We start from the raw sequence: 18,249 nt of genomic DNA, 5'->3' as shown, positions 1-18,249 counted from the left end.
CAGATGTGCTGCATTACAGTGACTGTGTATTATGTCTGCACCCCTGTAACTGTGAGCAGATCAATGGTGTGCACCCCTGTAACTGTGAGCAGATCAATGGTGTGCACCCCTGTAACTGTGAGCAGATCAATGGTGTGCACCCCTGTAACTGTGAGCAGATCAATGGTGTGCACCCCTGTAACTGTGAGCAGATCAATGGTGTGCACCCCTGTAACCGTGAGCAGATCAATGGTGTGCACCCCTGTAACCGTGAGCAGATCAATGGTGTGCACCCCTGTAACTGTGAGCAGATCAATGGTGTGCACCCCTGTAACCGTGAGCAGATCAATGGTGTGCACCCCTGTAACCGTGAGCAGATCAATGGTGTGCACCCCTGTAACCGTGAGCAGATCAATGGTGTGCACCCCTGTAACTGTGAGCAGATCAATGGTGTGCACCCCTGTAACTGTGAGCAGATCAATGGTGTGCACCCCTGTAACCGTGAGCAGATCAATGGTGTGCACCCCTGTAACCGTGAGCAGATCAATGGTGTGCACCCCTGTAACCGTGAGCAGATCAATGGTGTGCACCCCTGTAACTGTGAGCAGATCAATGGTGTGCACCCCTGTAACCGTGAGCAGATCAATGGTGTGCACCCCTGTAACCGTGAGCAGATCAATGGTGTGCACCCCTGTAACTGTGAGCAGATCAATGGTGTGCACCCCTGTAACTGTGAGCAGATCAATGGTGTGCACCCCTGTAACCGTGAGCAGATCAATGGTGTGCACCCCTGTAACCGTGAGCAGATCAATGGTGTGCACCCCTGTAACCGTGAGCAGATCAATGGTGTGCACCCCTGTAACCGTGAGCAGATCAATGGTGTGCACCCCTGTAACCGTGAGCAGATCAATGGTGTGCACCCCTGTAACCGTGAGCAGATCAATGGTGTGCACCCCTGTAACCGTGAGCAGATCAATGGTGTGCACCTCTTGAATGAGGAAATGAGCAGTACAGTCACACAGCTAAGCACACAGAACCTCACTATACTAGTGTGTGTGTGTGTGTGTGTTATTACTGTGCTGCAAGCCTGCTATTGTACTCCCTCCCCAGCCGTCCTGTTTCTGTCCACTAGTCTGTGGTTATCTTCTCCCCTAATGGGTGGATCCCTAGCCTTGCTTGCCAGAATGAGCCTATTACTAGTAGTTATCCCCAATCTCAAAGGCCTGACCCACACTCTCTCCTCTCAGCACCAGTTCCTGTCTGAAGCGCTACAGTGGAGAGCCCAGAGCGACCCTGACCATGTCCTGTATGTGCTGCTCAACGCTAAGGTAGCATGGTCACACCTCTTTAGATATTCCCATTTCTTATGCGCCTGTATGTTTTAACATATGACTGTGGAGGTGGTGATGAGTAACCTTGCCTAAGATTTGCGTTGGCTACCCTAGCTAATGCCTAGGGCCTAGGCTTTAGCTGAGTGGGCTAATACAGCCGTGTCTTACCACCTCTGTCTTCCAGGGGGCAGCAGTGTGCACAGCCACATGTGTTCAGCTGCATAAGAGAGCAGAGAAGATAACCTCAGCCCTGATGGAGAGAGGAGGCCTCAACACTGGAGACAACGTGGTGCTGCTATACCCCCCTGGTAAATTGAATGATCAACACACACACACACACACACACACACACACACTTCACACCTATAGCTACTATGGCTGCCCATCCTCACCTATACAATTTTAGCCTTAGAATAGTCAGTTAAATGCTATTGTTAACAGTCCTCCCCTCTCCCTCGGTCTCCTCCCCCACCCTTCTTCCTTTCTCTCTCTTTGTCTCCTCTCCCTCCCTCCCTCCCTCCCTCCCTCCCTCCCTCTCTCTCACCAGGCATTGATCTGATAGCTGCGTTCTATGGCTGTCTGTATGCGGGGTTGATCCCTGTAACAGTGCGGCCCCCTCACCCCCAGAACCTGGCTGCTACTCTGCCCACCGTCCGCATGATCATCGACGTGAGTCAACTACAGCCACCAAGATGTTTTCACATAACCGCTTTATGAAAGATGCTAGGCCTCAAAATACACAAACATATGTTTGTGCTATGAAAACCTTAGTAACTGCTTTGCTAACTGCTGAAAACTTTGGTAACTGCTGAAATTATCTTGGAAATTATTTTTTCAAATTCCTCCCTGTTTGTCTGTGTGTGTTGCAGGTGAGTAAAGCTGCATGTATCCTAACCACCCAGCTCCTCATGAGGATCCTCCGGTCCAGAGAGGCTGCTGCCAGCGTCAACATCAAGACCTGGCCCACTATCATAGACACAGGTACTGTGGGCAAATCCCAAATGACACCCATGACACACTATTTTCACATAATAGTGCACTACTTTCGACCAGAGCCACATAGGGTAGTGTACACTATACAGGGGTTAGGTCACTAGGGTGTCATTTGAGAGAGGTTTCAAGTTGATTTTTCATGTGTAATGAATACATTGGAGATGTTCCTTTTAACTGATGGACTCTGTTTGCCTTCTCTCTGTGGGTGTCCTTTCTAGACGACCTCCCCAGGAGGCGCCCCCCCCAGCTCTACAAGCCCCCCACAGCAGAGATGCTGGCCTACCTGGACTTCAGTGTGTCCACCACAGGCATGCTGACCGGGGTCAAGGTAAGGGCATTACAGTAGAATGTACACACCTAGATACTATGTCCATCTCAGGAGAAATGATCACACAGACATTATTTTGCCTGTTGAAATGCATCTTGTTTCTCTCTCCTTTCACACTCTCTCTCTCTCTCTCTCTCTGTCTGGCTCTCTCTCTCATTTGTTTCTCTCTGTCTCTGTCTCTCTCTCTCTCTCTCTGTTTCTGTCTCTCTATCTCTCTGTCTCTATCTCTCTATCTCTCTGTCTCTATCTCTCTATCTCTCTGTCTCTGTCTCTCTGTGCTGTGTGTGTCAGATGTCCCACTCAGCGGTCAGTACTCTGTGTCGCTCCATCAAGCTACAGTGTGAGCTCTACTCCTCACGCCAAATAGCCATCTGTCTGGACCCCTACTGCGGCCTGGGCTTCGTACAGTGGTGCCTCTCCAGGTAAGACACACAGATGGGCTGCGATGATTTCACCTACATTTGTGTAATCTTTGATCTTGCCCAGTCTTCTCTATGCCGCTTCTATGTAGCTCCTATGTAGCTCCTATGTAGTTCTGTGATCTAGTGTTGTTGGCAATGCGGCTGATCTCTATTGAGCAGAAAAGTGACAGCAGCTTTTTACATTGTGTAATGACTAGAGAAAGTTCTATATATTGTGTGTGTGTAGTGTGTACTCGGGTCACCAGTCCATCCTGATCCCCCCTATGGAGTTGGAGATGTCCTTACCTCTGTGGCTGAGCACCCTGAGCCAGTACAAGATCAGAGACACCTTCTGCTCCTACTCTGTCATGGAGCTCTGCACCAAGGGCCTGGGTACACAGACCGACGCTCTCAAGGTGAGGAACACACACACACACACACAGTCTACCGCCAATGGCTAGAAATGTGTTGGTTCCAGAATCAGAAATCTGTCAACTGTATCCTGTACACACACCAGAGGAGGCTGGTGGTAAGTGTAATGTCTAGGAGTCTCCACCCTTTGTGTGTGCAGGCGCGGGGTGTGAACCTGTCATGTGTGAGGAGCTGTGTGGTGATAGCAGAGGAGCGTCCCCGGCTGGTCCTGACCCAGTCCTTCTCCAAGCTGTTTAAAGACCTGGGCCTCTCCCCCCGCGCTGTCAACACAGCTTTCGGATCCAGGGTCAACCTAGCCATCTGCTTGCAGGTGGGCCCCAGCACACACAGGCACGCACGCACAAACACATGCAGGTAGTCGCAAAACATGCATACACACACACACACACACACAGCTGGATCTAAACAACGATGATGGTGACTCATTTTGACTTTTTAGATGAACAATCACTAACTTCCCTTTCTGTTTCTCTGCAAGGGTACTGCTGGACCAGACCCCTCCACCGTCTATGTAGACATGAAGTCCCTCCGCCATGACAGGTAAGGATAGCTAGCGGACATCACTAAGGTTTTTACCCAGGGTTTTTCCTGGTCAGGTCACATGGTCATGTATAACCGCACTGCAGAGAATGGAGACAGTCAGTCTGTCTGTCTGTGTTTTCCAGGGTGAGGTTGGTGGAGCGAGGAGCCCCCCAGAGTCTTCCCCTCATGGAGTCAGGCACTGTAAGCAAATGGCACTGAGATGACTAAAGCTTACCGTGTGCTTCTCAGTCTAAACAGTTCACTCATATATTATGACATTTTGTGACGTTTTGGTCTTCGGCAGTATTTTTTTGGGCTGTTCGTGAGGCAAGTCGAAGTTCGGTAGCCGAAGTCTAATCCCCTTCGTCTATGATTGTTCAACAGTACTACTCCTAGTAGGAGTGGGAACATGAAGTGTTTGTTGTCACTCAACAAGAGACAACTAATTTTCATGCAAATTGTTTCACTTGAGAAATACTGCACCAAACATCTTAATGACTAAGACCTTCAAAATTAATGACAGATTTCTTGATTTATCTTAGATTAATTTGGACTATTTTGAGGGAGTGTTTCTGGTTAAGTTGTTGCTACGGTGGCTCAAGAGGGATAAACAACAGTAATATTGCTGTTTTTCAAGCGACGGTCTTTAGGGAGTATGAGAGCACAGACGGTTGCTTCGCCTAGCCGAGTTCTGCTAGGAGCAAACCAAACCTATGTATGAGGAAGCCTTTAGACTGTGTTTTGACCTCTTGCCTCTAGTGAAACTTCTTCTTGTGTCAGTGGGTTGTCAACTAAACCTTATCTCCCTGTCTGCAGATTCTTCCAGGGGTGAGGGTGATCATCGTGAACCCAGAGACCAGAGGTCCGCTGGGGGACTCTCATCTAGGAGAGGTGAGTGTGCAGACACCACAGAGGACCAGGTGGTGGGGATGTATGGTCAAGTTGAAAGGGGTTTGCTGTGAGACTATTGTAGCGAAGACTTCTCCTTTTGTACTCTACAATCATTTAACCCCATCACCTTGCTCTACTACGACCTACTCAATATATTTAGCCTGTTGTCTTTCTCTATCTCTCACCCTGGTTAATGACTGTCTCTTCTGTTCTTCAGATCTGGGCTCAGAGCCCCTGGCTACTACACGATACACTGAGTATACCAAACATTAGGAACACCTTCCTAATATTGAGTTGCACCCCCCCATTTGCCCTCAGAACATCCTCAATTCGTCGGGGCATGGACTCTACAAGGGGTCGAAAGCGTTCCACAGGGATGCTGGCCAATGTTGAATCCAATGCTTCCCACAGTTGTGTCAAGTTGGCTGGATGTCCTTTGGGTGGTGGACCATTCTCGATACACACAGGAAACTGTTGAGCGTGAAAAACCCAGCAGCATTGCAGTTCTTGACACAAACCGGTGTGCCTGGCACCTACTACCATACCCCATTCAAATGCACTTCCATCTTGTCTTGCCCATTCACCCTCTGAATGGCACACATACACAATCCACGTCTCAATTGTCTGAAGGCTTAAAAATCCTTCTTTAAACTGTCTCCTCCCCTTCATCTACACTGATTGAAGTGGATTTAACAAGTGACATCAATAAGGGATCATAGCTTTCACCTGCTATTCTACACATTATGCCATCGGGTGGAGAGAAATGTTTGCAATATGAGACTAACTAAATCAATGGGGGGCCCCTGGTCGGTAATTCGATCATGATTACTAAGTTTAGATAGTTTAGCTGCCAGCTAACTTAGCAATTATTTATTTTTTTAGCTTACTTGGGCTAATTGACTGACTATCAGTGACTGACATGAGGAAAAATTGCTGATGCACAACCAAATTTCGAAATTGCACCTTGTGTATTCTACTATTCTAACTATCAACAGGAAGTTGAGACCTCGACGGAGTTCCAATTAGTATTATTTGTATATATACAGTACCAGTCAAAAGTTTGGACACCTACTCATTCAAGGGTTTGTCTTTATTTTTACTATTTTCTACATTGTAGAATAATAGTGACGACATCAAAACTATGAAATAACACATATGGAATCATGTAGTAACCAAAAAAGTGTTAAATAAATCAAAATGTATTTTATATTTGAGATTCTTCAAATAGCCACCCTTTGCCTTGAAGACAGCTTTGCACACTCTTGGCATTCTCTCAACCAGCTTCACCTGGAATGCTTTTCCAACAGTCTTGAAGGAGTTCCCACATATGCTGAGCACTTGTTGGCTGCTTTTCCTTCACTCTACGGTCTAACTCATCCTTAACCATCTCAATTGGGTTGAGGTCGGGGGATTGTGGAGGCCAGGTCATCTGATGCAGCACTCCATCACTCTCCTCCTTGGTCAAATAGCCCTTACACAGCCTGGAGGTGTGTTGGGTCATTGTCCTGTTGAAAAACAAATGATAGTCCCACTAAGCCCAAACCAGATGGGATGGCGTATCGCTGCAGAATGCTGTGGTAGCCATGCTGGTTAAGTGTGCCTTGAATTCTAAATAAATCACTGACAGTGTCACCAGCAAAGCACCATCACAACTCCTCCTCCATGCTTCACGGTGGGAACCACACATGCGGGGATCATCCGTTAACCTACTCTGCATCTCACAAAGACACGGCGGTTGGAATCAAAAACTCATATTTGGACTCATCAGACCAAAGGACAGATTTCCACTGCCCATTGCTCGTGTTTCTTGGCCCAAGCAAGTCTCTTCTTCTTATTGGTGTCCTTTAGTAGTGGTTTCTTTGCAGCAATTTGACCATGAAGGCCTGATTCACGCAGTCTCATCTGAACAGTTGATGTTGAGATGTGTCTGTTACTTGAACTCTGTGAAGCATTTATTTGGGCTGCAATCTGAGGTGCAGATGAACTTATCCTCTGCAGCAGAGGTAACTCTGGGTCTTCCATTCCTGTGGCGGTCCTCATGAGAGCCAGTTTCATCATAGCGCATGATGGTTTTTGGGACTGCACTTGAAGAAACTTTCAAAGTTCTTGACATTTTCCAGATTGACTGACCTTCATGTCTTAAAGTAATGATGGACTGTCGTTTTTCTTTGCTTATTTGAGCTGTTCTTGCCATAATATGGACTTGGTCTTTTACCAAATAGGGATATCTACCTTATCACAACACAACTGATTTGGCTCAAACACATTAAGAAGGAAAGAAATTCCACAAATTAACTTTTAAGAAGGCACACCTGTTAATTGAAATGTATTCCAGGTGTCTACCTCATGAAGCTTGTTGAGAGAATGCCAAGAGTGTGCAAAGCTGTCATCAAGGCAAAGGGTGGCTACTTTGAAGAATCTCAAATCTCAAATATATTTTGATTTGTTTAACACTTTTTTGGTTACTACATGATTCCATATGTGTTATTTCATAGTTTTGATGTCTTCACTATTATTCTACAATGTAGAAAATAGTAAAAATAAAGAAAAATCCTTGAATGAGTAGGCGTGTCCAAACATTTGACTGGTACTGTATATAAAGACATAAACAATTATTTCTTTATTTGTTTGGAATTGTTCTGAGGGCCTTCAAAAGGGGGACCACCAGTTGCCCATATCTGATGCAGAGGATGATGAAACCCTCTCACTCTCTGTTTAGATCTGGGTTCAGAGCCCCCACAGTTCCAGTGGTTACTACACCATCTATGGAGAGGAGAGCTTGCAGGCGGACCATTTCAACACGCGGCTGAGCTTCGGGGAGCCCCACACCCTGTGGGCCAGGACAGGATACTTGGGTTTCGTCAAGAGGACAGAGCTACTGGGTGCCACTGGAGGTTAGGGACTCTTATAATGTAACCATCCTAGCATTTAGCATGTTATGGACTCTCCCAAGTGAGATATCTTTCTTGGGTTTGTGGTCATTCTCACCCCCAGCGGTTGCTACACCAAACCAATCTGAAGAGTTGTTCTGTTTAGTTGTACAAGGCATGTTCATTCTGTTTTAGGATCATCTCACCTAATGTCATTTATGCAGGTGAAAGGGGGTAGATTGTGCTTTCAAACCAACCTGATTTTTAAAGGCCCAGTGCAGTCAAAAATGTGATTTTCCTGTGTTTCTTGTAAATTTATTTTATTTTATTGTCACATACACTAGATAGGTGCAGTGAATGAGGTTGGTATAATACTGTGAAATTGTGAAAATGATGATAATGCCCTTTTAGTGTAAGAGCTGTTTGAAAAGATCGCCTGAAATTTCAGCCTGTTTTGTTGGGATGGAGCTTTGGCCTGCCTGGTGACATCACTAGGCGGTAAATTGGTTCATAGACCAATAAGAAAGAGAGCTCCAAACCGGTCTGCCAATAACGGCTAGTTTTCACTTATCCCCTCCCAACTCAGACCACTCCCAGACAGTCTTAGCTAAGTTCTTGCTTGGGAAATTGCTCTTTGCTATGAAGCTATTTTTGTTAATTTTTTACAATTTTAATTGAAAGCAATCACATTAAGGTACTTAATTGTTACCCGGAAATTTTTTGATATTGAGATAAAAACGGCTCCATTGGATGTTGGGTTTCTAAGCAGTCTGTGTTGATGACTATCTATTTTCTCTCCTGATCCGTCTGCCTTCCCTTCAGATCGTCACGACGCTCTGTTTGTGGTGGGCCAGCTGGATGAGACGCTGGAGCTCAGGGGGCTTCGATACCACCCCATCGACATCGAGACCTCTGTGTCCCGGGCACACCGCAGCATTGCTGAGAGGTGATACACCAGTCTGTTCTGTTGTCTGCTCAAACACACACTGTACATACAGTACCAGTCTAAAGTTTGGACACACCTACTCATTCCAGGGTATTCTTTATTTGTACTATTTTCTACATTGTAGAATAATAGTGATGACATCAACACTATGAAATAACACATATGGAATCATGTAGTAACCAAAAAAGTGTTAAACAAATCAAAAAATATTTGAGATTCTTCAAATAGCCACCCTTTGCCTTGATGACAGCTTTGCACGCTCTTGGCATTCTCTCAACCAGCATCATGAGGTAGTCACCTGGAATGCAGTTCAATTAACAGGTGTGCCTTCTTAAAAGTTAATTTGTGGAATTTCTTACCTTCTTAATGCGTTTCAGCCAATCAGTTGTGTTGTGACAAGGTAGGGGGGGTATACAGAAGATATCCCTATTTGGTAAAAGACCAAGTCCATATTATGGCAAGAACAGCTCAAATAAGCAAAGAGAAACGACAGTCCATCATTACTTTAAGACATGAAGGTCAGTCAATATGGAAAATGTCAAGAACTTTTAAAGTTTCTTCAAGTGCAGTCGCAAAAACCATCAAGCGCTATGATGAAACTGGCTCTCATGAGGACCACGACAGGAATGGAAGACCCAGAGTTACCTCTGCTGCAGAGGATAAGTTCATTAGAGTTACCAGCCTCAGAAATTGTAACAGACCCATCTCAACATCAACTGTTCAGAGGGGACTGTGTGAACCAGGCCTTCATGGATTTGCTGCAAAGAAATCACTACTAAAGGACACCAATGGACATTAGACCGGTGGAAATCCTTTGGTCTGGAGTCCAAATTTGAGATTTTGGGTTCCAACCGCCGTGTCTTTGTGAGACGCGGTGTGGGTGAACAGATGATCTCCGCATGTGTATTTCCCACCATAAAGTATGGAGGAGGAGGTGTTATGGTGTGGGGGTGCTTTGCTGGAGACACTGTCTGTGATTTATTTAGAATTCAAGGCACACTTAACCAGCATGGCTACCACAGATTTCTACAGCGATACGCCATCCCATCTGGTTTGGGCTTAGTGGGACTATAATTTGTTTTTCAACAGGACAATGACCCAACACACCTCCAGGCCGTGTAAGGGCTATTTTACCAAGAAGAAGAGTGATGGAGTGCTGCATCAGATGACCTGGCCTCCACAATCCCCTGACCTCAACCCAATTGAGATGGTTTGGGGTGAGTCGGACGGCAGAGTGAAGGAAAAGCATCCAAAAAGTGCTCAGCATATGAGGGAACTCCTTCAAGACTGTTGGAAAAGCATTCCATGTGAAGCTGATTGAGAGAATGCCAAGAGTGTGCAAAGCTGTCATCAAGGCAAAGGGTGGCTATTTGAAGATTCTCAAATATAAAATATACTTTGATTTGTTTAACACTTTTTTGTTTACTACATGATTCCATATGTGTTATTTCATAGTTTTGATGTCTTCACTATTATTCTACAATGTAGAAAATAAAGAAAAACCCTTGAATGAGTAGGTGTGTCCAAACTTTTGACTGGTACTGTATATGCTTCACTAGGTGTATTGTAACATGATATGGCTGTTGTGGTCTCTCTCCCAGAGCTGTATTTGACAGTGACATATACTGTATCTAGTATAAACCCACATGCTTGGTTTCCTTGGTGATGAGTAAGAACTGGAAGGGTACACCGTGCTCTAACCCACTGAACCATTGGAACCAGTTGAATGTTGAACTTGATGGGTGACTGTCTCTCTCTCTCTCCACAGTGCTGTGTTCACATGGACCACTGAATGTTAACTTGATGGGTGACTGTCTCTCTCTCTCGGTCTCTCTCTCTCTCCACAGTGCTGTATTCACATGGACCATTTACATTACATTTACGTCATTTAGCAGACGCTCTTATCCAGAGCGACTTACAACTGAATGTTAACTTGATGGGTGACTGTCTCTCTCTCTCTCTCTCTCTCTCTCTCTCTCTCTCTCCACAGTGCTATGTTCACGTGGACGGCTGAATGTTAACTTGATGGGTGACTGTCTCTCTCTCTCTCTCTCTCTCTCTCTCTCTCCACAGTGCTATGTTCACGTGGACGGCTGAATGTTAACTTGATGGGTGACTGTCTCTCTCTCTCCACAGTGCTGTGTTCACATGGACCGCTGAATGTTAACTTGATGAGTGACTGTCTCTCTCTCTCTCCAAAGTCCTATGTTCACGTGGACGGCTGAATGTTAACTTGATGGGTGACTGTCTCTCTCTCTCGGTCTCTCTCTCTCTCCACAGTGCTGTATTCACATGGACCACTGAATGTTAACTTGATGGGTGACTGTCTCTCTCTCTCTCCACAGTGCTGTGTTCACGTGGACCAACCTCCTGGTGGTAGTGGCAGAGCTGGCCGGGTCGGAGCAGGAGGCACTGGACCTGGTGCCTTTGGTGACCAACGTGGTTCTGGAGGAGCACCACCTGATTGTGGGTGTGGTGGTCATCGTTGACCCGGGGGTCATACCCATCAACTCTCGGGGAGAGAAGCAGAGGATGCACCTCCGGGACTCGTTCCTGGCCGACCAGCTGGACCCCATCTACGTGGCCTATAACATGTGAGATGTGAGGAGGGGGGCCCAGGCCCCATACACACTGGGGTGTAGGCTGGCTATGGGGATCCACTGGGGTGTAGGATGGCTATGGGGATCCACTGGGGTGTAGGATGGCTATGGGGATCCACTGGGTTGTAGGCTGGCTATGGGGATCCACTGGGGTGTAGGCTGGCTATGGGGATCCACTGGGGTGTAAGATGGCTATGGGGATCCACTGGGGTGTAGGATGGCTATGGGGATCCACTGGGGTGTAGGATGGCTATGGGGATCCACTGGGATGTAGGATGGCTATGGGGATCCACTAGGATGGAGGCTAGGGTATAGAGGCTCTGAGAGGGAGTCGCTGGACACAGAGAGGGGGGTGGTGGGTGGACTGCTCCTCCCGAGAACGGACCTCACACACTCATCTGGCAGTGGGACAGGGTGGCAGGGCAGGAAGTGGCATTGGTGGATTGGCTTGGACTTGATTTAGCCACCCTGTTACAGTAACTCCTGCCCCAGTGTTCTTTCTCTCTCGGCCAGAGTCTACTCTCTATGAAACAGAGACTGTATTTATTAAGGTTGTGGATGGGAGTGAAATTACAGCACGTCCGTCTGCATGAGGTTTTGCTGCTTCTTACTGGTGCTTATCCAACCACTCCCCGCCTCCCTCTGACAGAGTAGGAAGATGATTGGTTCCTCCTCTTTGATTGACACTTGGGTCCACCTATCAAGAAGATGTTTGCCAATACCCACATTCACTGTCTCTCCCCTCTTCTCTCCCCGACTGCTACTGATCAATGATTTTTATCCCCAGACATGATGATTGTTGATCTTGTTTTATAGAAGACAAAAACGGAGTAGACATTTGTTTCTCATCTCAATCCATTCCCTGGTTCAGCCTGTACCCTGCTTGCTCCTCTACTGAATGGTCCACAGTCCGTCATGTTGATCAGGATAGGACCGTGGCACCAACGTGACGAACTGGAAGCTTCCCCCATGCACTTTAATCTTTCCTTGTCCTTCCATAATCTCTCCTGTCTCTCCTACCTGGTCCCAGATCTGTTTGTACTGTCTTGCCAACTCCTCATGTGACAATGACCGTCGGAGTTGGAAAGACCATGCAAACAGATCTGGGACCAGGCGTATTGTGCGTCCCAAATGGCACCCTATTCCCTATATAGTGCACTACCCTATGGGCCTTGGACAAAAGTAGGCCACTAAATAGGGAATAGGGTAGTCTATGTGTCCCCTGGATAGTCGATGGGAGAATGTGACCTCCTCTACTCACTTCCATTTTTCATCAAGAAATGCAGAAGAAGAACTAAACAATATTACAATCAATACAATACCACTCAGTACCTGTACTTACTGCAGAGCTGTGATTGGTCGGTCATCTTACGTTTCCGTCCCATCCATCTAGGTTTGTTTTTAACCCTTTACTGCTATGTGTACTACAAGCTTTCAGACGTACTAGAATAATTTGCTTTTAAAACACACTTGTCATTGGTATGGAATGAAAAAGATGTTCAGCATAAACATACCAGCAGCAAACTCGCACAACAAAACAGACAAGCAGTGTTTATTTTGGGGACAATATTCCAAGTCCTTGATGTATGAGCGGGAATCGTTCCATGAGAGTTATCTCATCGATCATGTAAAGAAAATTTGAAAATGTGCTAATTTATTAAAAAATAAAAAAACTGATATCACATTTACAATTGAAGTCGGAAGTTTACATACACCTTAGCCAAATACATTTAAACTCAGTTTTTCACAATTCCTGACATTTAATCCTAGTAGAAATTCCCTGTCTTAGGTCAGTTAGGATCACCACTTTATTTTAAGAATGTGAAATGTCAGAATAATAGTAGAGAGAATGATTTATTTCAGCTTTTATTTATTTCATCACATTCCCAGTGGGTCAGAAGTTTACATACACTCAATTAGTATTTGGTAGCATTGCCTTTAAATTGTTTAACTTGGGTCAAACATTTCGGGTAGCCTTCCACAAGCTTCCCACAATAAGTTGGGTGAATTTTGGCCCATTCCTCCTGAGTCAGGTTTGTAGGCCTCCTTGCTCGCACAAGCTTTTTCAGTTCTGCCAACACATTTTCTATAGGATTGAGGTCAGGGCTTTGTGATGGCCACTCCAATACCTTGACTTTGTTGTCCTTAAGCCATTTTGCCACAACTTTGGAAGTATGCTTGGGGTCATTGTCCATTTGGAAGACCCATTTGCGACCAAGCTTTAACTTCCTGACTGATGTCTTGAGATGTGGCTGACTAAATACTTTTTTCCCCCACTGTATATCCACATAATTTTCCTTCCTCATGATGCCATCTATTTTGTGAAGTGGACCAGTCCCTCCTGCAGCAAAGCACCCCCACAGTATGATGTTGCCACCCCCATGCTTCACGGTTGGGATGGTGTACTTCGGCTTGCAAGCGTCCCCCTTTTTCCTCCAAACATAACGATGGTCATTATGGCCAAACAGTTATATTTTTGTTTCATCAGACCAGAGGACTTTTCTCCAAAAAGTACGATCTTTGTCCCCATGTGCAGTTGCAAACCATAGTCTGGCTTTTTTATGGCGGTTTTGGAGCAGTGGCTTCTTCCTTGCTGAGCGGCCTTTCAGGTTATGTCGATATAGGACTCGTTTTACTGTGGATATAGAAACTTTTGTACCTGTTTCCTCCAGCATCTTCACAAGGTCCTTTGCTGTTTTCGCACCAAAGTACATTCATCTCTAGGAGACAGAATGCGTCTCCTTCCTGAGCGGTATGACGGCTGCGTGGTCCCATGGTGTTTATACTTGCGTACTATTGTTTGTACAGATGAACGTGGTACCTTCAGGCGTTTGTAAATTGCTCCAAAGGATGAACCAGACTTGTGGTGGTCTACCATTTTTTTTCTGAGGTCTTGGCTGATTTCTTTTGATTTTCCCATGATGTCAAGCTAAGAGGCACTGAGTTTGAAGGTAGGCCTTGAAATACATCCACAGGTACACCTTCAATTGACTCATTTTCTGGAATTGTCCAAGCTGTTTAAAGGCACAGTCAACTTAGTGTATGTAAACTTCTGACCCACTGGAATTGTGATAGATTATTTCACTTAAAATTCACTGTGTCTGTAAACAATTGTTGGAAAAATTGCTTGTGTCATGCACAAAGTAGATGTCCTAACTGTCTTGCCAAAACTATAGTTTGTTAACAAGACATTTGTGGAGTGGTTGAAAACGAGTTTTAATGACTCCAATCTAAGTGTATGTAAACTTCCGACTTCAACTGTACATAAGTATTCAGACCCTTTATTCACTACTTTGTTGAAGCACCTTTGGCAGCGATTACAGTATTGAGACTTCTTGGGTATGACGCTACAAGTTTGGCACACCTGTATTTGGGGAGTTTCTCCCACGCTTCTCTGCAGATCCTCTCAAGCGCTGTCAGGTTGGATGGGGAGCGTTGCTGCACAGCAATTTTCAAGTTTCTCCAGAGATGTTCGATCGGGTTGAAGTCTGGGCTCTGGCTGGGCCACTCAAGTACATTCAGAGACTTGTCCCGAAGCCACTCCTGCATTGTCTTGGCTGTGTGCTAAGGGTCGTTGTCCTGTTGGAAGGTGAACCTGAGCGCTCTGGAGCAGGCTTTCATCAAGGATCTCTCTGTACTTTGCTCCGTTCATCTTTCCCTCGATCCTGACTAGTCTCCTAGTCCCTGCCACTGAAAAACATCCCCACAGCATGATGCTGCCACCGCCATGCTTCACCGTCGTGATGGTACAAGGTTTCCTCCAGACGTGACGCTTGGCATTCAGGCCAAAGAGTTCAATTTTGGTTTCATCAGACCAGAGAATCTTGCTTCTTATGGTCTGAGAGTCTTTATGTGGCTTTTGGTAAACTCCAAGTGGGCTGTCGTGTGCCTTTTACTGAGGAGTGGCTTCTGTCTGGCTGCTCTACCATAAAGGCCTGATTGGTGGAGTGCTGCAGAGATGTTTGTCCTTCTGGAAGGTTCTCCCTTCTCCACAGAGGAACTCTAGAGCTCTGTCGAGTGACCATCGGGTTCTTTGTCACCTCCCTGACCAAGGCCCTTCTCCCCGATTGCTCAGTTAAGAATGATGGAGGCCACTGTATTCTTGGGGACCTTCAATGCTGCAGACATTTTTTGGTACCCTTCCCCAGATCTGTGCCTCGACACAATCCTGTCTCGGAGCTCTACGGACGATTCCTTCAACCTCATGGCTTGGTTTTCGCTCTCACATGCACTGTCAACTGTGGGACCTTATATAGACAGGTGTGTGCCTTTCAAAATCATGTCCAATCAATTGAATTTACCACAGGTGGACTCCAATCAAGTTGTAGAAACATCTCAAGGATGATCAATGAAAACCTGTTTTCGCTATGTCATTATGTAGATTGCTGAGATTTGTATTTATTTAATCCATTTTAGAATAAGGCTGTAATGTAACAAAATGTGGAAAAGTCAAGGGGTCTGAATACTTTCCGAACACACTATGTATGTACAGACATAATACTAAACTGGTGTAGATATCTATCTTTACACATCTGTATTCATCGTAGATTCTGTAGTGCCCATTCAGTCACCAAGGGGCATCTTTAACTCTGACTAACTTCACGAGGCTACATCTGTGTTGTTGGAAGACTGCTGCTGTGCCTTTTTGTATTGTCCCATCATGAAACGTGACATCTTCAGAAATCAAGGACTTGGTGTATTACCAAAACAGTTGGCAGGGGGTATAAGATGAGGACACATTCTTGCCTTATAAAACCTGTGGAACTTGTAATACTTTTACTGTTTTTATTTGTCAAAGGATTTCAGTTTAGTATTCTACTTGTATTATGACTAGAAAAGGGATTGTGGAGGGTAAGGTTGAGATGTTGACTGTATAGGGTATATTTTAGAGGTCAAAAGTTGTATAACTGGTGTTACTGTGTACATTGAAATTATGAACTTATTCTTTGTTCATAAAACTTGACTGATCTTTCATACTTGACAGCACATTTCTGCATCACTGACTTAAACGTAGGCTAAGTAACACATTGCAAAATTAAAGAAAGTGTATCTTATGGTTTGGCAGGTGGTAACAATTTGCACTTTTCCATATCATTATTACTGGTGTGTGTGTGTGTCAGCGAGTGTGACCATATGGTTTAAATGGTGACATTGTTTGCCTTTCCTTTTTGGAAAACATTTAATTGCCCTTTTTAATTAAATGAACATCAAAATATTGAACAATATTTTTGTTCCAAAATGCCAGCAATTTTATGTCAAATTCACTGTACTACAACATTTTCCAGGTTGATTCTAACGGGACGTCCCAAGGATCCAGCCAACCAATTTTTATTCCATCCATCCAAATGAGAAATTCATGATTTAAATGGAATTGTAATGGTGTTTCATGCAAGATTTCAGGTTCTTTTTTAACTATCCTACATTTAACAGCACAACTCTGTGGCAAAACAAAAGCCTTGTTTGATTTTGGAAGTAGTTAAGACTACTTGAATGACAGACAAACATTGTAACATGTAAGTCCATCTTTTGAGTGAAGTTAAATTGAATGATTCATAAATAAATGTTTTGAATGTATTTTTTTGAGTATTCTGTGGTATTTAGCTTACTTGCCAAGTTGCTACGGTATCATTCCACCTTTGCATGTTTAACTCATATCTTAGTGGTGTGACCATAGAACTAGGAGTTTACCACTCAAATGGCCATGGTGTGAGCGGTTCCAAGCCCGTTCTACTCTTTCTAATTCTATGGGTGTGACAACATATTGACCTGACATACATTCATTAGACACATTGGTGCTGTCCAAAACTGGAAATAGGGAAACGTTTTTAAAGAATCTATCATGGACAAACCTAGCTTGAGTGCTAGCCTGTTTGTACTGTTATGCCAGCTCCAGTTGGCAAAAGCACAAACTGATATGGGACCAGGTTAGGACAAACGATCAGGATTGCCGATATTTCCATATATTTTGTAAAAACACTGCCAATTGCAGTAAAATTGAAAACAATAAATGTTCAAAGGATGTTATAAGCTTTTAGTCAGTATTGTAAGCACAATGTACTGTACTTGTGTAGTGATAAACAAATATATTTCGGATGATTTAATGTTATTTGTAAACCTCAAGGGCCCAAAATATATATACCTCAAGGCTGTTCACTATGCATAAACGCTGTATCTTTTCAATATAGTCAGTGATGCAATGACAAATTCCAACTCAGAAAAGAGACGTGTCCTATTTGACTGTCATGTTGTCAATGGGGATAATTTGTTTTCTATTTGGTTTAGCAAAATGAAACAATAAAAATCTGCTTTTGTCAGCACGTCTCTGCTCTGTGATCTGTAAAGCCACTTGTCTCTTTTCACAGCCGCTGGTCTCCACCACAGCCTCTCCCACTTGATGTCTGATTTGTGTTACAACCTGACAATAATTTCATTTTGAACATCAACAGCCCACCCACTTCTGTAATTTGGGGGGGGAGGGGGGGGCTCAGTCGCTGAATGCCCAGTAGTGTTGAACAGAGATGCTGTGGCGGAGACTAATGAAAAGAGACTGTGTTGTCACATTATTACAGAGGAAAATTACATCTTTCACCAACCTTCTTTCTCAGCTGAATTTTCTAGTGTTTTCTAGAGTGTTTGGCTCATCCAGCTTTTCACAACATTTGCAGGCAAGTTACATTTTGGTGTGAGTATACAGTGGGGGAAAAAAGTATTTAGTCAGCCACCAATTGTGCAAGTTCTCCCACTTAAAAAGATGAGAGAGGCCTGTAATTTTCATCATAGGTACACGTCAACTATGACAGACAAAATGAGGGAAAAAAATCCAGAAAATCACATTGTAGGATTTTTTATGAATTTATTTGCAAATTATGGTGAAAAATAAGTATTTGGTCAATAACAAAAGTTTCTCAATACTTTGTTATATACCCTTTGTTGGCAATGACACAGGTCAAACGTTT

At 44.6% G+C, this 18,249-nt stretch overlaps 1 protein-coding gene across 1 annotated transcript in view; it reads left to right on the top strand.

The window, feature by feature from the left end:
* Positions 1 to 13,003, top strand: part of LOC311147283 (disco-interacting protein 2 homolog B-A) — an 86,044-nt gene extending 73,041 nt beyond the window's left edge. The window contains exons 24-37 of the mRNA XM_084183967.1: positions 1,227 to 1,307; positions 1,495 to 1,618; positions 1,858 to 1,979; positions 2,180 to 2,291; positions 2,522 to 2,631; positions 2,923 to 3,053; positions 3,280 to 3,448; positions 3,604 to 3,774; positions 3,943 to 4,004; positions 4,130 to 4,187; positions 4,803 to 4,877; positions 7,597 to 7,771; positions 8,570 to 8,693; positions 11,039 to 13,003. Of these exons, the coding sequence (XP_084040093.1) occupies positions 1,227 to 1,307; positions 1,495 to 1,618; positions 1,858 to 1,979; positions 2,180 to 2,291; positions 2,522 to 2,631; positions 2,923 to 3,053; positions 3,280 to 3,448; positions 3,604 to 3,774; positions 3,943 to 4,004; positions 4,130 to 4,187; positions 4,803 to 4,877; positions 7,597 to 7,771; positions 8,570 to 8,693; positions 11,039 to 11,291 (1,767 nt within the window). The 3' untranslated portion in view covers positions 11,292 to 13,003. The remainder of the gene's footprint in view (positions 1 to 1,226; positions 1,308 to 1,494; positions 1,619 to 1,857; positions 1,980 to 2,179; positions 2,292 to 2,521; positions 2,632 to 2,922; positions 3,054 to 3,279; positions 3,449 to 3,603; positions 3,775 to 3,942; positions 4,005 to 4,129; positions 4,188 to 4,802; positions 4,878 to 7,596; positions 7,772 to 8,569; positions 8,694 to 11,038) is intronic.
* Positions 13,004 to 18,249: the final 5,246 nt, after the last annotated feature.

Source organism: Coregonus lavaretus (assembly GCF_964263955.1).
Source record: "Coregonus lavaretus genome assembly, chromosome: 20".
Classification (NCBI taxonomy): Eukaryota; Metazoa; Chordata; class Actinopteri; order Salmoniformes; family Salmonidae; genus Coregonus; species Coregonus lavaretus.
Note: the sequence above shows the minus strand (reverse complement) of the source record. Positions and strands in the feature narration are given on the sequence as shown.